The sequence below is a fragment of the Thamnophis sirtalis genome, unplaced genomic scaffold (genome assembly GCF_051295495.1).
Source record: "Thamnophis sirtalis isolate CommonGarterSnake01/CBP01778 unplaced genomic scaffold, rThaSir2_p1.2 scaffold_4, whole genome shotgun sequence".
Classification (NCBI taxonomy): domain Eukaryota; kingdom Metazoa; phylum Chordata; class Lepidosauria; order Squamata; family Natricidae; genus Thamnophis; species Thamnophis sirtalis.
In genome coordinates this window covers 104624361-104645527 of record NW_028261384.1, presented here as the reverse complement: position 1 = coordinate 104645527, position 21167 = coordinate 104624361, and the positions used below count along the sequence as shown (strand labels likewise).

Below are 21167 nucleotides of genomic sequence, written 5' to 3'. Positions count from 1 at the left end.
TGCATATATTCATTCTTTTACATAGCTGGGTAGATTGCTTTGTGTTATGGGAATCTGATCATAGATATGTCCAAACAAGCTAAGAAGCTTTAAGATAATTTTATCCATTCCTGTGGTTAATTTACAAATCCTGGCCTGTTAAGGTGCATTCAACCATATTTTTAAATTTATGCATAACATGTTTTCTTCATGGCTTAGTGATGTGCCAAGTGGAGTGACTGTTCTTCAGTCACAGATTAAGCTAGGATTCTTGGCAATGTGTAAATGCACATTTCCTATGCAAATGCAGAATTAAGAACTAACCAGGAAGAGCTTTACTGCAGTTCTCAATCTTCCAGATGCAATCAACTTTAATTCCCATAATCTCTAAATGACATGGGTCCCTGGGCTATGTATTCTGGAAGATGAAGTTAAACACAACTGGAGGATGCCATATCAAAATTAAGCAATGAATAATAATAGAATAATTATACTTTGAAATAGTATTAATTTGAATTGAGAAAGGCAGTCCCCACCCATCCTTCCATGAAAATCTGAAGATCTGGCTGGCTGGTTGGGACCCAATGGAGTTCCACACTGGAGGTGGCTACTGGACTAATAGCTGACACAATCTCCTCCCCCTCCCCTGTGCATCCTGCTTCCTCCCTGCCCATCTTTTAATTCATATTGCTGCACTTCATTGTTTTACAATAGTTATATTTAAATTTGTTTTATAATGTTATGGTCTATTGTTGTAAACCACCCAGAGTAGCCCTACAGCCACATGGGCGGCAAATTAATCATAAATAAATTTTAGAAGGAAGCAAAACGAAAATTCCAAACATAGGAATGCATCTGGGATATCAAACTCTATTTCATCGAGGGATGCATCAGGATTGTGTTTGACCTTGCAGGGCCAGGGTTGGGCACGGCTAGCTCGACATCAGTTGTGTAGGGGATGCTTGTGGCCTGAGTGCTCTGCCAGAGAAAACAGGCTCCTGAGCTCTGTTTTTGGCTGCAAAGGCTTCTTGCAACCATCTGCCAGCAAAAATGGAGCTCTGTTTTCACTGGCAGAGGCACTGCGGCTGGTCCTTTGCTGTTTCCATGGTAGCCCCACAGGCCAGATCTAAGCACCCCATGGGCCACAAGCGGCCCACAGGCCTTGAGTTTGACACCCGTGAAATACACTGAACAGGAAACGGCTAATTAGAACAGGTAGGCAATAGGACCTTCAAACACATTGGACTATGGAATCCGACAATCTTGGGATTGTAATACACAGTTTCCAATATAGATGAGAAAGTAGTATCAAGTTGAGAAGCAAATGGCAAGAGTAACAAGAGGATTAAATACTGATTTTTGGTAAGACTTGATAAGGGCTCAAATAATAATGGAGCTAAACATTACTAGTTTGACAAAATTCCAACAAACAAACCCCTAAGTCTTTAAGTGCCAAACTGCTGGGGATTTTTTTTAAAAAAAACCAAAATTGTATAAAACAGACAAAACAGTAAAAAAGGCGATTGAAGTGTCCATATGTCTAGATTATTTAAATCAGATGGGTAATTTGATTTGTTTAATATTAAAACTTGTCTGTACCTAAGTAAAAAAATGAGGAAATCAGCATATCAAGATAATACAAAGCAATTTTTATTAGACCAAACAAGACAAAACTTTTTAACATTCTAGAGCAGTGTTTTTCAACCACTGTGCCGCGGCACACTAGTGTGCCGTGACATAGTATAAGGTGTGCCGTGGGAAAAACACTTTATAGGTGGCGCAGTGGTTAAATGCAGCACTGCAGGCTGCTTCAGCTGACTGCTAGTCTGCAGTTTGGCGGTTCAAATCTCACCGGCTCAGGGTTGACTCAGCCTTCCATCCTTCCGAGGTGGGTAAAATGAGGACCCGGATTGTTGTTGCGGGCAATATGCTGACTCTGTAAACCGCTTAGAGAGGGCTGAAAGCCCTATGAAGCGGTATATAAGTCTAACTGCTATTGCTAACTGCTATAGTCAATATAGGCACAGAGTTAAATTTTTTTAACATTTTCTAATGGTGGTGTGCCTCGTGAATTTTTTCATGAAAAAAGTGTGCCTTTGCACAAAAAAGGTTGAAAAACACTGTTCTAGAAAGAATGTAGGCCCCAAACCAGAGGGCTGGCAGGAGGACGGAAACATATTAATGCAAAAAATCCAACAGAATTCTAGGCCACATTTCAGTTCTCGGTTTTCACCTTTTCACAGGAAAGACAAAATGTCATTCTGCTTTAGAATAGAAGAATTCAAAAGTAGTTGAATACCGGTGAACACCTGGTACAGTGCAGTATAACTAGTTTCTAAACTGTATCCATTTTTTCTTCCCATTTTCGCAGCTGTTGCAAAAGTTGTTGATGTTCTAGAGAATCTGAAATCCTTAAGTCTGGTTCATTACCATTTAATGATGATGCCCCATGACTTTTGCCCAGTTCACAAAGAGTTTCTAAAATCTTAGGAATTACCTAGGTATAAAAGTGGGAGAAGGGAGGGGAGAATGGGAGAGAGAGAGAACATAAAACTGCTGCTTATAATCAATTATTAAAATTTTGTTCATCTCTACTAAATCATAAAGGTGGTTATTTCTGAAATCTGCAGTGTGAAATCTCATCTTGATGTGCACACGTTGAACCATGGCTTGCTGAATAAGTCAAAAGGAGTTAGTGTCATACAACATTCTAGTTTAATTATGTGCCGTATGTGGCCCTCCAACCTTTGGGTAAGCCCTTCAGAGATTCCCCAAAGGCACTGTTTCAGAAATGTTACATTGTTTTCTGAACGTAAACATTTGGATTCTAAATTTTAATGTGACAGGAGAAAATATTAAATGTAAAATCCTTGGCAAACTAACAAGGCATAAACTTCTGTGGTAGCCAGTAAACTATAGGTTAGAATTGTTGTATTTGGGTAGCATATTAAGCCATGAATTAGAAATATATTCTGCTTTAATATGTCTGGATGTAGCTACTCTAAAAGTCCAGCTTCTGTGACTTTTGTGACTTGAAGAATGGGGAATTTTTGGCTTGCTAGAATCTGTTTTTCAGTTTGCTTCAATCCCAACCAAACAGTTAATGCTCAAGGATGGGAGATTGTCAACATTCAGAAGGCTACTGGGTCACCACCCTGTTTACTTCCCCGTTTAGATCTATGCAACAACTGTTGTGGTCTTTGAAGAAATTTTGTTTACTTTTGGATTTCCTTAGAAAGATAGAAGGGATTCATAAATAAGTAACCAAGAGGAGAGGGAAAATTCCCAATCAGAATGTAGGAATGAATAACATGAAAAAGAGGAGAGATTTAAAGAAAGGCTTCTTCATTAGCAGCCAAAAGAACAGGGCTGTTTTGGAAACATTTGGAAAGCAACAATCTTTTCTGAAACTTGTTTTAATTTATCCTTACAAAGAGAATCCTTTCTCTTTCACAGTTTTGCTTATAGCTGAGAAAAAGTCAGACCTGCTTCTTCCATCCTAACAAAACTTGTCATGAGCATTAAGGGCAGAATGGAAAAGGAGATTTGGGGTTTATATACAGTACATGTCTACTGTGTTGTGTAAATCAAGCCATCTTGCACTTCTTAGGCTATGGGTGAAGAAATTATACCTCAGTATATGAAATATGTGAAGACAATTTACGTGGTTGCTAAGAATCAACGCAGATACATAATTACAATGTGTGAATCAGATCATTGAATCAGTTGATAGTAAGCAGTAAATAGCCACATACAGAAACAGTTGTTTTCTTCCTGCTCAGATGACGAGAGAAAACATTTTCACTGTAGAACTAATATTGGCAAAAACAAAAACTCTGAAGTGATATCTTTGCTTATTGAAAAGCATATCTCTAAATCAATTTCAATTGCACAGGTTTTATTTATTTATTCTGTTCGTGTCCTTTATATTTATCAAGTGCTCAATCCAGCAAACAACAATCACAATAATTTGAACCATCATAACGAAAACCGTTAATAGTTAAATTTTGGCTAAAAAGTGTGTTAATTTGCCAAGGTGGAGGTGCTAAATGCAATTCCCAGCACAGAATATTTCCTAGCTCTTACTACTGAAGTCTGCTACTTTTAAATTAAATTATAGGAAATGTGGTTTATGTCACATCATTTTGGGTTTACGTGTCCAATTTATTTTACAGCTGCACATAAAAATATTTCCTTGGGAGACAAGGAGAATGAGAAAAGCATACTGGGAAAATGAACATATATACTGTACATCTAACAAACTGTACGACAAGAACTTACTTGTACAATGATCAGTTTTTTCTTCCAGACACAATTGGAGTCAGGCCATTCTTCCCCAAAGCATAACCACCAAGTGTAATTAGGACAACCTTTGCGCCCTTCGATGTACCCAATCAAATCTGAGGGAAGAAAGAGACGGGTGGGTGGAATTTTTTTCTTGTATTTAGTTACCACAAGAAAATATAATACCTATTCCCCAATTAGTGGATGCATATGGTGAGAAAACTGTGCCTCTACTACCAAGGATGCCTCAAGTTTAACAAAAGGGGAGCAATGAAATCCCCAAAATTTAGAATCAATATACAGGTAGACCTCAATTTACAGCTATTTGTTTAGTGACCATTTGAAGCACTGAAAAAAGTGACATGACCATTTTTGATACTTAAGACCACTGGAGCATGCCCATGGTCATGTGATCAAAATTAGGGTGCCTGGCAACTGGCATGTATTTATAACCCTTGTATTGTCCCGGGATCATGTGACCCCATTTGTAATTTTTCCAGCCATGCCAAGTCAATAGGAGAAATCAGATTCTCAGAATGATTGCACAGTTCGCTTAACAATTACAGTGATTCCCAAGGATAGTCCAGACATTCCACCTTTTAGCCTGGGGGGTGAAATCATACACCCCTCAGAGAGGGCCCGCAATTTGGGTGTCCTCCTGGACCCGCAGCTAACGTTAGAACACCATCTGTCAGCTGTGACCAAGGGGGCTTTTGCCCAGGTTCGCCTGGTGCACCAGTTGTGGCCCTACCTGGATCGGGAGGCACTTTGAATGGTCACTCATGCCCTCGTCACCACAAGGCTGGATTACTGTAATGCGCTCTACATGGGGCTGCCCCTGAAGAGTGTTCGAAGACTACAATTGGTCCAGAATGCAGCCGCATGAGTGATACTGGGTGTACCTAGATACACCCATGTTACACCCATCCTCTGCGAGCTGCACTGGCTTCCTATTGGTCTCAGAACGCGCTTCAAGGTGCTAGTCATTACTTTTAAAGCCCTACATGGTTTTAGGACCTGGCTACCTGAGAGACCGCCTCCTGCCACATACCTCCCAATGACCAACAAGATCTCACAAGTTGGGCCTCCTCTGGGTGCCGTCGACCAGACAATGCCGGCCGGCGGCCCCCCGGGGGAGGGCCTTCTCTGTAGCTGCACCGGCCCTATGGAACGATCTACCCATAGAGATCCAGACCCTCACCACTCTCCCGGCCTTCCGAAAAGCCACCAAGACCTGGCTGTTCCGGCAGGCCTGGGGCTGTTGATCAATGTCCAGCCCCACTTAGACAGAATGGATGGTATGTAATTTTAACAACTGTTATTTTTACCTTTAATTTTTTTAATGCTTTTTATCTTGTCTGTAAGCCCCCCAGAGTCCCAAGGGAGTGGGCGGCATACAAATTTTATTAAATTTCAAATTTGATTCATCTAACAACTGGGGCAAAATAGGTTGTAAAATGGAGTCAAACTGCCTTAGTTAGCAATAAAATATTTGGGCTCCATTGTAGTCCTAAGTCAAAGACAACCTATAATGGCCATTTTGCAAGTTTTAATTTAATGAAAATTTATGGATTCTCATATAGTTCAATTACATACGGACCATACATCTAGAAAAAGCATGGCAAAAACAAGGACACGTTGTAAATCAGATGTAGACGGCCTGAATAAGTCCCCTAAGCAATCATAAAAACCCATAATGGCTCTTCTTAGTGTGTGAACCATAATTGAAATGTTATGCACAAATATAGCCTGGTTGCATATCTGTGTGTACAAAGGGAGAAAATGGGAAACCCCACTCTCACATAACACATTAACTACACTAAAAGGTACAACATACATAGCTCCATTGAAAAAGAATTTCCAGATGTTTAAGCTGGTTTCAGAAAGGATTGTGGCTCTAGTGACTACTTCAAATCTACACTGGATCATGGGAAAATCTCAAGAATATCAAAAGATCATCTACATCTGCTTTATTGACTATAAAAAAATCCTTCAATTGTATTGATTACAGCAAGCTGTGGAGAGTCCTAAAAGACCTGAGAGTGTTAACACATCTGGTCAAGTTGTGTGCAGTCATTGTACCCAATTCAGAAAGCCACTATATGGAAATCTTGATTGTTTCACGTCAGAAAATGGAAGATAGCAAGGTTGCATTCTTTTAGATTTCTTATTCAACCTGTATGTCAAAAGGGATCATAAAGAAGCTGGAAAGATTGGAGGAAAATCAATAATCTTCAATATGTTGATGACACACTCAGAAATCAAAGAAAGCCTGAAACATCTAATCAAAAGACTCTTCCTGAATCAGAATTTCTTCTGTTAAATAAGATGGTTAATAAATGAATTGCACCCAACTTTATAACCTCTTTTGCCATGACTGTTAAACGCTTGCGGTTGTTAAATGGCCATTAAGCTTCCCCCATAGACTTTGCTTGCTGGAAGAAAATTGGGAAGGTCACAAATGGCATTCAGATGACCCCCCAGGAGATTGCAACTGTTGTAAATTCATGCCTGTTGCCAAGCACCTGAATTTTGATCACATGACTGTGGGAATGTGGTGTTGTAAAGCGAAGACTGGTTATAAGTAACTTTTTTTCAGTGCCATTTAACTTTGAATGGTCACTACTGATACATGAATGATTATAAGTCGATTATCTGTAGTGATTTTAAATTAAATTCAGGTTTCTGAAAGTTTGGGCTGGATTGCATCTTGAAAGCACGTGTATTTTTCAAGAGAGGGAGGGAATAGAGAAGATGCTTGTATCCTATTATTTAGGCAGAATGTTTTTCTTCTAAGTGAGGGCTGTCAAGCTTGATTTTATTGAGGTCTGCATCAGGGTTGTGTTTAACCTCAAGGGGTGGTGGGGAGCCATGGCCAGGGAGGGCATGGCCAGCTCGTCTTCACTCATGCCGGGGGCACCTGTGGTGCCCTGAATTCTCTGCCAGCAAAAACAGGCTCCCGAGCTCTGTTTTTGGCTGCGACCGCCTCTTGCAACCCTCTGCCCTCCCGAGCTCCATTTTCAGATAAGACAGCCTCCTGCAAACTCCGCCAGTGAAAATGGAGCTCAGACGAGCTGCTCACAGCCCTCACAAGCTCCAGTTTTCGCTGCGCCAGCCTCCTACTACCTTCTGTCAGTGAAAACAGCTCACGAGGCTGAACACTCTGTTTTCGCAGGAGGGCAAAGGTCTGTTTTCTCTGGTAGAGGCACTGCCGGCAGGTCCGCTGTTTCCAGGGCAGTCCTGTGGGCCAGATCAAAATACCCCATGGGCTGGATTCAACCCGCAGGACTTGTTTGACACCCCCGCTCTAAGTTGATTTCCCTGTCTGGTTGCAGGAGGCGATCAGAAGTACCATGTTCTAACCCAGGGGCGTCAAAGTCGATTTCACTGAAGGCTGCATCAGGGTTGTGTTTGACCTTGAGGGCCAGGATGAGTGTGGTCAGGGTGGGTGTGCCCAGCCCGACATAACTTGTGTTGGAGCATCTGTGGTGGCCTGAGTACTTTGCGAGCGAAAACTGACTCCTGAACTCAGTTTCTGGCTATGACGGCCTCCATAACCTTCTGCTAGTGAAAATGAAGCTCTCCGCAGCCCTGATGAGTTCTGTTTTCAGCTGAAATGGTCTCCTGCAACCCTCTGCCAGCAAAAATGGAGCTCAGGAAGGCCGCATGTGGCCCTTGCGAGCTCTGTTTTTGCTGGCAGAGGCATTATGAGCCGGTCCTTCACTGTTTCCAGGGGGGCCGTGTGGGCCAGATCTAAGTTCCGTGCGAGCCAGATCCGGCCCCTGGGCCTTGAGTTTGACACTTCTCTTCTAACCTGTCCTACCAGTGCAATGTCAGTTTTTGACTGCTGTTTGAGCAACATGGATTATATGCCATCAAGTCAGGCTTTACAACCACACAAATCACTCCATGACATGCTATATACTGTATTTTTCAGAGTATAAGATGCACTGGAGTATAAGACACACCAAGATTTTGAAGAGGTAAATTTTTTAAAAAGTTTTTGTGCCCCTCTCCCCAGGCCCTCCAGAGGACTCTGCAGGCCTCCCAAACCCTCTGAAAAGTGAGGCATGCAGAGAGTTTGGGAGGCCTGCAAAGTGTTTCTGGGGGCTGTGGAGGGCAAAGACATGATGTGTGGGGGCTTGATCATTCTAAAGGGTAAGGTTTTTATCAATCTCAAATCCACTTTTTTCTACCCCTCCCCAGGGCAGGGCAGGACTAAACATATCTCTCTGCACTTTATTTTTTTCCCCTCTGACTGGCGACCACACAGAGCCGCTTGGTCCAAGGAGAGGCAGTCGGCTCGCTTCTTCTCTTCAGTGAGGAGAGAGACACGTGGGGCTGCTGAACCACCGCTGCTGCGCTCGACTGAGAACGACCCATTGGGTGAGGAGGGGTGGGGATCCCTTTCATTTGGATTAATGGTTCCTCGTGGTGGTTCCTGAGCCACAAAAGGTAAGCCCAAAGAAGATGAGGCAAGGCTGCCTCCTTGAACAAACGGGCTTGTTCACAGCCCTTTTCGCAACCCCGCTTCCTTAGTCTCAGTGCAAAAGCAGGTGCCAGGCACCCAGCTACCATATCTCTTTGCTGCATGACAGATCCGGGCAGGTTGGAGGTGGGGATGGAGGAAGAGAAAAGGGATAGATTGGGAAGTTAAAAACCTGGAATGGGATACCATCAAGCTCCTGAGATCACTTCGCTGCCACCCCAAAATGCTGTTACTGCGATCTTTGCCGCCTGGAATTGCCAGAGAAGGGGCAGGTGAGGTGGGTTCTGCAGAGATCACTATAACAGCATTTTTGGGTGGCAGGGCAGTGATCCAAAACCAAAGCCTTTGAATCAAGCTTGATTGTACCCCATTCCAGGTTTTTAACTTCCTGATCTAGTTTCTAGAGAAATCTCTGAGGCACCTCTCATTTGCAGGAGGAGGAGGAGGGCGGCATATACAAAAGCCTCTTGAGTAACTGGGAAAGAAAGGCATGCTTTTCGAGCGGCGGTTTTCTGCAGGTTCCAAGCACGGCTTTCTTTCCCAGTTACTCAGAGGCTTTTGTATATGCCGCCCTCCTCCTCATCCTGCAAATTGGAGGTGCCTCAGAGACGCTAGATTTCTCTGGACTCTAGATCGGGAAGTTAAAAACCTGGAATGGGGTACAATCAAGCCTGATTCAAAGCCTTCTTTGAACTCCTGAGCTAAGCCTCCTGAGTTGAGCCTCCTAAACTGTGGGAAGCGGCTGCCAGTGATGCCCTCAGGGCGATGAAGTTGCAAGTGGAGATAGTTCAACCCTCTCAGGAGCTGCCAAGCCTTTGCCGCCCTTCTAACACCCTTGAGGATCGCGGAGGCAAGCATTTTCAGGTGGCGGATCCCCTCCCTGATTCCAAAAACGGTGCATGCGGAAGGTGCTGCCACCTAAAAGCTCTTTCCTCCATGATCCTCACGTTTCAGGTGGCGGATCTGGCCAGGGGAAAAGAGAAAGTGTATCTGCAGTGGGAGGAGGCTCAGCGGCTGTCAGAGGGACAGCAAGCATTTGGCAGCTCCTGAGGGGGCTTTCAATGCAATTCCCTGGGCTGCTTTGGGAATCAGGCTCCATGTGGAAGTGAGGATCCCCACTGACTGGAACCACCCGAAAATCTGACGCACAGACTAGGTGGACGGGGCTACATTCAGAGTATAAGACGCACCCAGATTTTCACCCTCTTTTTTGGGCAAAAAGGTGCATCTTATACTCAGAAAAATACGGTATATTATTTTAGATTTAATTAATAGGTGCATACCAGGCTCCCTTTTAGTAGAAAAAGCTCAATGAAGCCTTGGATAAATGTTTACTGGTTACTTTAGAATAAGTAGAATTAACAGACATCTAAACAAGCGTTCTTAGGATTCAGATAAAAATCACCTTAGCATACCTGATACGAAAAGCTGCAGATTGAAGATGGGAACAAACTGTTCCTTCGGTAGCTTTCCATGCTCTACGCGATCTCCTGGAATTTCAGATTGGCTCCAGTAGACATGGCAAACACCTTTGCGCATGCCACACAGTTGGTTTCCTATGATACGGAGAAGCACACCTGGAGCTACTCCTTTGAGAAGACGACATGTGTACTCTGCTTGCAGCTTATCATTCAAAATGGTGGGGTCAGGAAATGATACATCCGCCAAATCATGATAATTTCCATGGACACCAGGCGGCACGAAGCATAGGCCTCGGTTGTTCTCTTTATTGATCACTTCATGTAAGACCTGACGACCCCGATAAAAAGTCCGAACCTCAAAATCTGTCTCTAAAAAGAAGGAAATCCAAATTTTCAGGGTAGAGACAGTACTTTTTATTAGTTCACCCACCCACTCCATTTCAAACTTTTACTGCTGTAAATTACCACTAATACAGTACACTTGTGCCAAAGAATATGTGATTCTAAATTACAATTTCCAGCACTATTCAGTACTATCTATGCTGGTAGGTTAGTTCAGCCACATCTATAGAGCCACAGGTTTTCCAGTTTCTTAAGAAACCAAGATTCTCTTACCAAGTTTTTAACTATATCCTGCAGTAGTTATTTCCTCTAGATTCAGGAAACTTACCAAACGGAGTTGTTGTCAGTTGTTCCAATTGTGCGTTCATGGCAATGGGTTGATACAATTCTAAATTGGATGGTGGGTTTTCACAGCCAATAATATTTTCTGCTGCCATTCCTGAATGTGGAGCTTTACAGAACAATATATATATATATTAAGAACCTAAAACTGATGGGTTTCATTTAAGAAACTAAAATGTGGAGATTTGGAAGTGGAGGAACAACAATTTCTGCATCATTATTTGGCAGTTAGCTCTCCCACCTCCATCACCTAAGGCCTTGTCTCAATATAATTTCTGTATCAGTTTGTCCACTCTAGGCATTTTATGAAGCTGCATCTCATGGCAGGTTACACTTTTTTATTTTAAAAAAAATTGGGCAGGAAAATGCTGATAGATTCCTTCTGATTTAATGGGTCTAGGATTTAAATCTTGAGATAGCAAGCAGATTTTGATCTAATGGAACAGAAGCTTGAAAGATTGTCTCTGACTATCACAATCCTCAAACATTCTTCACTAGAATGGCAATCCAATCTCCAAAGCAATTCTTGTCCTCCTTTCAAATGTCATTCATTTTTCTCAGTAATTTAGAAAACAAGGACAATTAATATTACATGAAAATGGAGACTTATGCATCCAATCATTATTCCTCCTAAAAGATGAATTCTTTGTATTTCATGTTGTTGTTGTTGTTGTTGTTATTTTATTTCTACAATATCTAGATGGCACGTGATGCCTAGATAATAGGGACTTGGTTCACACAGCATTAAAACATAAAATGTAGTTTTCAAAGCTCAAGATTGAGTTTATTGTCTGTGAAACAGTATGATTCATTTGGTTACTGCTCTGTGTGAATGGAACTTCTCTGACCACAAGACAACCAAGAATTTCCCCTAGATTCAGGAAGCTTACCAAATTCATTGGTTCCCTCGATTTGTTGCAATAGAGTCAATGGTGTTGTAGAATCATCCGGAACCAATTTGGATGGAGTTTGAAACCACATTGGATAGTCTTCTATGGCTAAAAGTGAAGTATTATAGAAACAGAGAGACATTAACGAAAACTTCATACCGAAACAAGGAATGATTTCAATATTTTTATTCTTCTAACATTTAATTGATACAATATATAAAGGTTATTTTACATCACTTCGGCACTTTAAAAACTATTATTAAAATCAAGTCAGAAATTAAGAAAAAAGGACAATATAAGGATCATTAGTCAAAATAATGATTTCTAGCTATAGTCTGTGACTTCTGACCACGATTGAGCCCCAAAAGTCTGTTGCTAAGTGAGATGGTTGTTAAATGAGTTTTGCCCCATTTTATATCTCGTCTTGTCACAGTTGTTAAGTTAGTACTGGTAACAAGGTGTAAAGTAAATCTGGTTTCCCCATTGACCTTATTTGTCAGGTTGCAAAAGGTGAACACATGACCCTGGGACACTGCAATGGTCATTAATAGAGCCAGTTGCCAAGCTTTATCAGGTGAATCTTGGGAGGACTGCAGCAGTCATTAGCATGAACTATGATGTCATTTTTTTGTAACTTTCAATGATCACTAAACGAATGATTGTAAGCCGAGAGCTAATGTGAAGCAGTCTGAAGTTTACTGTGAAGTTTCCGCTGTTCGCCCATGAAGCCAATGTTGAGAAAAGACAGGAGACAAATTTTCTCGGGATGGAGCGACCCAGATGAAAACCTGAGAGCCCCTTTTATTGAGACAGGACAAAGGCAGGAGGAGCAATAGCATGTGGTTAAAAACAGCCTGTAAAAGTACAATTTCTAATCTACTGCTCAGGAAAGTTCTCTCTATATATGGTCAAATCCTGGGCGTCATTGGTAGGGCACATCTCAGAATGTTATGTTATGCATTATCAGGATGTTATGGCTTTCTCGGAGTTTGTTTTCTCCTGTGTGATTCAGCTTGACTCCGCAAGCCCCAGTATGAACTAGGCCATGAAGGACACACACCTACACAAGGAACTATATTACAACAGTTTACCTTATATTGTAGAGCTTAAAAATCTTACGTTAAGAGAATCCCAAATACTGGATAGAATATAGCGGAAGTCTATGTGCAAAATTATAATTCATAAATGATTCTCATGTTAATGTCAAATTTTAAAAATAAAATTATTTTGACATTAATGCATACACCCAATAATCCTTGGTTTGTCTGGCTACCAAAGAAGGAACTGAGTCACTTCCACTATTTTCCAATGGAAAGTATAAAATGTACTAGTGAGTGTTGTCACAAATAAAGCCAGTTCGGTATTTTTCTTAGGAACGTAATGCTTAGATATGCTGGTGAGAAAGAAAAGTCAATATTTAAAATTTGTTTCATTTTTTGGTGAACAATCTGCCAAAATTGCTGGGCTTTATGACACTGCTTTCAAATATGGAAGAATTCTCCAACCAATTATTAATTTTTCATCTTTTTTTTAACCTTAAGGTTATTTATTTTAGCGATCAACTTAGGAATAAAATACCAATAAAATATCATGTGCGGTAAAGGTTCTCCTCACACCTATGTGCTAGTCATTCCCGACTCTAGGGGGCAGTGCTCATCTCCATTTCAAAGCCGAAGAGCTAGTGCTGTCCGAAGACGTCTCTGTGGTCATGTGGCTGGCATGACTAAATGCCAAAGGCGCACGGAATGCTGTTACCTTTCCACCAAAGGTGGTTCCTATTTTTCTATTTTTCTACTTGCATTTTTACATGCTTTTGAACTGCTAGGTTGGCAGAAGCTGGGACAAGTAACGGGAGTTACGCAGCACTAGGGATTCGAACCGCCAATCTTTCTGATTGACAAGCTCAGCGACTTAGCCACCGCATCCCTAAAAATCTCATACTAATTTTCTAAATTTGTCTTCTATTGATGATCCCATTGTTTCCTTTTAATTTAGATTCTGGGTGCTTTTAAACATAGAAGTTCAATTTATTCTATTTCTGAATCACATTTCAGTGACTATTTTATATGTACGCTCCAACAGATGTTTTTTGTTTTGTATTATAAACATTTAAAAATGTTATCTTTCACCATTGTGAAAAATTGATATTTAATAAGATCCTTTTGATTTTTGTCACTCACCATCAGCTGAAGCGAAACAATCCAAGGTACTCAGCACATTCTCCTGTGTTTCATCCTGAAGAACAGGATGAAAGATCAAAAAAAGCATCTAGTCTTGAAGGCATGTCAAACTTATTGGCTTGCTTGAGCCACACTGATTGATGAGGAATTGTCATGGGCCATGTATAAAATATATAGTAATAGTTAATATATACAAACGCTCATCATAATGTGAAAAATTTATAATCTTATGAGGCTGCATTACTAGCTCTCTAGGACCACATGCAGCCCATGAGCCACAGTGGGACACACCTTGCCTTCCCCTCTCCACCCAGAGTGAAAAAAAAAGTTCTTTTTTTTTTCATTTCACTATTCAAGCATATAAGCTATGTTGGGAACAGTTTCCCAGGATAGAAATGTAGCACATATCAATAAGCACTGTCACTTAGTGTTAAGCACAAGAAATACAAAGAAAGGCTTTTGAAAAGCTGTTGGAAACAAGGGGAAAAGTGGGACTGAATTAAATCTTTAAAGATATAAGAAGATACTACAACTTCATTCTGCAGGGGTAAATATGCTATACTGAGTATTTGGAAAGATCCAGCAAAGGAAAGGAACCTGACTATCGAGTGAGACAGAAGAGGACTTACCAGACTAAACGATGAACTCATTCCCGGTGACCTCCTACTTTCAGCTGGAATCAATGGTGCAGGAATAACCTCCACAGCTGGATTATTTAGGTCTGAGTAAGAAAATAATAAGCAAGTATTCTTTCACTCTGACTCACATTTCCCCCCTTTTTAAATTATATTGTCCTTGGTAGATGCTAAGCTTTCTGAAGTTAATTCCTTACTGGCAATATTAAAGTTGATTTTATAGACTTTGTGAGGATCTTCAGGGTCAGTGCTATTATCCTCCACCATCTCAATACCATCTTTTCGGTTCAGAGCAGCGCGGAAGTTCCTCTTCCAGTCTGAAGGAGTCCGAGGATCTGTTTCTGGCTTGTAAAGGTGTCTAGCAATGGCCCAGTCCTACGCAGAAAGGCAACAGTATAGTCTGCAATCACCATGCCTGGTTTCCCTTCCTTCATGTTCCCCATCAAGCTAGCATATGGCAGAGTTCATCCAACAGACTACAATCTGACTTGCTTCTGTCTCGACTTAGTGCATTTTGTAAATCCAGCCACTACAATTTATAAGACATGGTTATGGTTTATGGCTTAGCATCAGAGGTGGTATTCATCAGATTCTGACCAGTTCTGGAGAACCGGTCGTGGAAATTTTGAGTAGTCCTCAAAGATGTATCAGGGACCAGGGAAACCTGAGTACTCCTCCTCCCTTAAGCATGAAAGCTAGCTGGTTGAGTTTGGGCCAGTTATTTTCTTTCAGACCTGTGTTTCCTGATCTAGTCTACCTCACAGAACTGACATATCTGTCCATAAAATCACTAGGAATCAAGACTGACTTAAAGCTCACCACCACAATACAGAATAATTCAGAGAGCCATCAGGAAAAAAAAATGAACTTCACCAAGTGAAGAATGACAGTTTGTTCTAGAATTAAGGCACCAGGCTAGAAAGGAAGAGGCCATGAGTTCAAGTTCTGCCTAGGCCATGAAAGCCAGCTGGATGACCTTGGGCCAGTCACTCTCTCCGAGCCCAACTCACCTTATGAGCCAAACAAGTTGACAAAAAAAGCCAAAAAAGCCAATTCAGTCCTGGGTTGAATCAACAGAGGAATAGCATGAAGATCAAGAGAAGTAATAATAATGTTTTATCCAGCAATAATGGGGCCACACATGGAATACTACATCTAGTTATGGTCACCATGATACCAAAAATATGTTGATACCCTGGAAAATGTGCAGAGAAGAGCAACAAGGATGATAAAGACTCAGGAAGCTAAATCAAATGATGAACAATTGAAGGAGATAGGTATGTCTAACCCAGGGGTGGGTTTCTCGCCCCGTTTCAACCGGTTCGGTTGGAACGAGGCCGGCGGTGTCCACGCGCGGGGCGCATGCATGCGTACTAGCGTCTGTGCGATGCTCCAGGTGCTCCTGGAGGATCGCGCAGGCGCTGTATGCGTCCTGCGCATGCGTGGAAGCGCAGAATTCATCAAAACCAGGTAAGGAGTGGGTGCGGGCGTGCGCGCGCGCGAGCCCTTCACCATTCCCGGAAGTTACTTACTTCCGGGTTCGGCGACCAACCGGTTCGCAGGGACCGCCGCGAACCGGTTGAAACCCACCCCTGGTCTAACCTAAGTACTAACCTAACTCTAAGCTATGGAAGAAAAGAATTAGGAGAGAGGTGATAATTCTCTTCCAGTACTTGAAGGGCTTTCTAAGAGAAGAGAGGAGAGGAGAGGAGAGGAGAGGAGAAGAAGGGGTTGATTTATTCTCCAAAGCACCAGAGGGCAGGACAAGAAGTGATGGGTGGGAAAATTATTAAAGAGAGTTCCAAATCTTGATGTAAGGAGAAATTTTCTGACAATGAGAACAATTAATCATCTCTTCCACATGATATGTGACACACATGCAACAGGGGAAGAAATCTCCACAAGCTTACCTCAAAGATCTGAAAATCCCTTGGGTTAATGCTCTGTCGTGACGCATGCTTCCATGGTATTCGGAAAAGTGTTTTTTCTGAGTTGAGCCAAGACACACCTGGATATCTCTGGTTGTCCAATTGCTCTATTAGCCAGGGCACAATGAGAGGCTTCTGAGTACCCATTGGAGATATACAGATGTGCTGTCAGTTCAAATCTGTGGGGGGGAAACAGAATCATAAACACAATTCACTGGGGAAATGTAGAAAAATGTTCTTCATGCATGGAGAAAACTTTTGGCATGCAATATCCTGAATTCTTAACCGTGGGGTTCTTGGCGGTCTCTGAGCTTGGTGGTTTTCATGCAGAAATTTCAAGAACAAACTATGTAACATAATCAGGGATATGTACAGGTATGCACTGATGTTACCGTTGGAAGAAATCTCTTTATTATCCATTAGCTCCCGACAGTCTCTATGGGCTTCTACCCTCAGACAAATGTGTGTGCTGGCCAGGACCTGTCTGGTAGCTGGTTTGGCTGGGAGTCCCTTTGTTGGTTACCAAATTGTTGGAAGAAATTTCCCTGGTTTGTTCCCAGCTGGGAAGCAGTCACCCATGCTGAGAAGAAATGACACAGAAGCAAACTGCCAGAAAGCAGGGTTCTTTAATTCAGGAAGACAAGAAAGGTAGTGACACTGCTCCAGTGTTCCTGGCTTGTAAGCAGATTGGGGAGGGGGGAGACAAACCCGTGCTTTCCTATACTTGATTTTCCATTGAAGCTCCTATAGCAGTGATGGTTAACCTTTTCTGGACCGAGTGCCCAAAGTGCGTGTGAATACACGTGTGCATACCCAAACCCCAAAATGCAATGCCCCCTGCATGCAACCCACCCTCTATGCATGCGCACACCCTCATACGTGTCCTGGCCACTGTGCATGCATGGCAGAGACCTGAAGACCAGCTGGCCGTGGGAGGCATGTGCCCATGCGTGCAGAGCTGAACTGGGGGGGATGGCTGGCTGGCATGTCATCAGAGAGGGCATGCACTGTGTGTCACCTCTGGCACGCATACCATAGGTTCGCCATCACAATTCTATAGTTTGATGGGTTTTGATGTGTGCCTTTGGTTAAAGTGACTGCTCTGGATCCTGTCTTCCTGCTTTAATGGGTTAATCCTGTCCCTTTGTCTTTCCAATCCTGGGGGTTAATCTTATCAGGGGGCAGGAAAAAGGGAATTTGATGGAGAGTTTATTTTTAACCTAATTCCTTAAGTATTTTCAGAATCTGACTTTATTTCTAGTAAATAACAAAATAACAAAAAAGCCAACACCTTCTAGGCTGCATAAACAGAGGGATAGAATCAAGATCAGAGAAGTGTTAACACCACTTTATAATGCCTTGGTAAGGCCACACTTGGAATACTGCATTCAGTTTTGGTTGCCAGTTTTGGTTGTAGAAAAGATGTGGAGACTCTAGAAAGAGTGCAGAGAAGAACAACAAAGATGATTAGGGAACTGGAGACTAAAACATAGGAAGAACGGTTGCAGGAACTGGGTATGTCTAGTTTAATGAAAAGAAGGACTAGGAATGACATGACAGTAGTGTTCCAATATTTCAGAGACTGCCCCAAAGAAGAGGGAGTCAAACTATTCTCGAAAGTACCCAAGGGCAGGACAAGAAGCAATGGGTGGAAACTGATCAAGGAGAGAAGCAACTTAGAACTGAGGAAAAATTTCCTGACAGAACAATTAATCAGTGGAACAGCTTGCCTCCAGAAGTTGTGAATGCCCCAACACTGGAAGTCTTTAAGAAGATGTTGGGTAGCCATTTGTCTGAAATGGTATAGAGTTTCCTGCCTAAGCAGGGAGTTGGACTAGAAGACCTTCAAGGTCCCTTCCATCTCTGCTATTCTAAAAAAAAATTCTAGCTACGGCTGAAAAGGCTATTTTTATTTCCTGCACTGTTTCAGAGGTTCTGGCATTGTCTTCTTTGGGGTGCACTTCCCATATTACTTATTAGGGTAATGAAATGGCTGCAAAAATATCACCAAACTTGGAGAGCATCAAGGACCCCACAGTTCAACTCTAAATTACAATTATTCTCTTCTATTGCTTGCAATCCCTTGCCATGAACGACTACTTCCCCAATCTGCAGCTGTCCAGATGACAGAACCTTCCAGAATTTCATTGTCATTTCATTGAGCTGTGGTCCAAATACATAGAGGACAATTGTTTGTGAAACGTTCTAAGCAGCAGCGAATTTAGGCTGCTCCCCTACTCCTAAACAAGACGCTGATCCTCTTGCAAATAGCCTTTTCTCATTCACAACATTGTCTGGACATCTGAACAACGAACTTTCTCATCCGTAGTTCCATTATCTTGAAATAAAAAAAAAAGATGGAATAGTTGCACAAACCCTGTTGGCAACCTTCGACAGCTTCTCATCTGGGGAGGATTTACTTCGGAGTAAACCTCAGATTACTCTGTAAATTTTGGAAAGATAACTTATTATTTGGTGGGCCTCGCGTATTTTGATTTTGGATATGGAAGGTGGAGAGTACTTGCGAGAGACTTCGGCTATCATCGGGGTAAAGACAACTTGAGCACCTGCCCGAACTCCGACCGCCCCCTCCCCAATCAGAGTACCTACCTCTTTCTCTACAGGATCTCTGCTTTGATCGACCGATTAAAACAAAAACAAAAACAGGTTACAAGCTCCCCTCTCCCGGTGTCACACATTTAGTTTCGATTTCCTGGCTCAGAAATCTTCAACTGGACACGCCTCTACTTTTTCTCTCTCTGTGATGCCCTAGCAGTACATAGACAGCAGTATAGAGCTAGTATAGGAATTAAGAACTGTCTCCTTTAAGAAACTACCTCATGGGAAATGTAGGCAGATACTGCCATATGGGAAATGTAGTTCCATGGCATGTGATCATATCTGTGTTCCTGATTGGCCACTGGAGCATTCTGCCTGCCTGCAAAGTTTATAGCCGGTCAGTTTAAAAGTCTTTGTGAAGTCTTTGTGATCCCGTATAAGTAGTGTTTGTATCTGCTCTCAGCATGAGAGTGAAGGATCATCTTTTTACACCACGTAATGGAACAGATTATAGCAAGTATCTTAACACTGAACTGTAAGTTTTGCTATTAAGAATGCCTGATAATAAACTTGATCAGAATAAGATTCCTAAGCGTGGAGTTAACTGCATGCCCCAAGCAAGCCTACAATGCTTGAGGCAGAACACTCTCCATAGATCTAAAGACCCCTCCCATCAGGGAGGCAGTTTTAATTTTCTTTTCCTTTTTTCTTTTAGGTAAGCAATATTTCGGTAGCTAGCCTAATGACAAGAATCCAAGAAATCATGCTGATTGCAGCTGACAGAGACCTGGATAAAGTCATTTCCCAGTGCCAGTTTGGGGAAAGCTGTGAGAAGTTGCTGAGGGATTTTAGAGGAGGGGATGGGCTTCTAGAATAACCTCAGTTGTGAAAAAGGGTGCACAATGCTGCTAATTTTCTTCCCGAAGGAATCCATCAACGAATAGTCATCTCTACAACCCCGCAAGGAACGGTACTATTGTACTAAAAAGAGAGTCCTGGACCACTTTTTTTGCCTTTTATGATATATTATTATAAAGAAGCCTAAGGCATGTCCTCTCTTTAATGCCCTCTGGCTGTATTGCTGGAATGATGTACTGTATATTTAACCAAGCAGGCTGAGGCATTGCAACACAGAAGTCCAAGGCATCTAATGGGCATCAGAGTGGGCAGCTAAAAGCAGAGCATGTGCAAGGAATAATACTGGTTAGTTCCTATGCTCATTTGAATAGCCTCAAAAGAACAGCTACTGGCAACCTCTATTGGGATGCTTTCATTTTCATGAAAGATGCTCCCAGCTCCAGAATTCAGCAGGTGTCATTGTAATAGAGCTGGGAATGACTTGGATGAAGTCCCCACTTTCTAGTAGCAGGTCCTTGTCCAAGGAAACAGCAATTTTCTTAGTTCCTTCCATCCTATCTGTTCCCCCAATTACACAGTGGCTGTGTTCTTATAGTTAATCTTCAATTTATGGGTACAATTGGGACTAGAATTTCCATTGCTAAGCAAGGCAGTTATTAAGTAAGGCATGCCTAATTGTACAACTTTTTTTGGGTCACTGTTATTAAGCAAATCTGGCATTTCTTATTGATGCTGCTTTGCCCGAAGTTCACTGAGAAGATCACAAATGGTTATATGACCCAGAACATTACAAACATTGTAAGTACATGCAGGTTGCCAAGTGCCTGAATTTTGGTCACATGACCATGGGGATGTCGTGATGGTCTTAACGGCGAGGACTGGTATGTCACATTTTGTCAGTACTGTTGTCATTTCGGTTATAAATGAATTATAAGTCAAAGAATACTTGTAATCCAGTTAGGCTAAACAGTACTCATTTATGGGTTTTTTTGTGAATCTTGCCAATTGTAAATGTCTATGGAGATCCTCAGTCCAATTGCCTTTTGAAAAGCAACTTGGGACTTGCCAATTGTACTTTATTCAGGAAAAAAAAGTGAGTGTGCTGTGTGCATACAGAAACTGGCTTTATGCATAAGATTAAATCATAATATATTTAACATGCTTGAGGTTTAATGTACTATGTTAACTCAGTTATGTTTATGTCTTTGTATCATGTTTGAAACCTGCCAGTTGTGGTTTACTCTGTACATAGTCCTAAAT

General features: G+C 41.9%; 1 protein-coding gene across 2 annotated transcripts; it reads right to left on the bottom strand.

The window, feature by feature from the left end:
* Window positions 1-1500: 1500 nt before the first annotated feature.
* IRF3 (interferon regulatory factor 3) lies at window positions 1501-19211 on the bottom strand. Of its 2 annotated transcripts, XM_014071885.2 has the most exons (10): window positions 19101-19211; window positions 16473-16669; window positions 14760-14937; window positions 14557-14648; window positions 13928-13982; window positions 11748-11855; window positions 10844-10966; window positions 10168-10542; window positions 4261-4379; window positions 1503-2476 (listed from the first exon to the last, which is right to left on the bottom strand). In XM_014071885.2, the coding sequence occupies exons 2-10, from the start codon at window positions 16635-16637 to the stop codon at window positions 2315-2317; spliced, it is 1377 nt and encodes a 458-aa protein (XP_013927360.1). In that variant the 5' UTR covers window positions 16638-16669; window positions 19101-19211; the 3' UTR covers window positions 1503-2314. The 2 variants fall into 2 exon arrangements, with proteins under 2 accessions (XP_087569780.1, XP_013927360.1); XM_087713654.1 differs by lacking the exon at window positions 10844-10966 and having other exon boundaries at window positions 1501-2476.
* Window positions 19212-21167: the final 1956 nt, after the last annotated feature.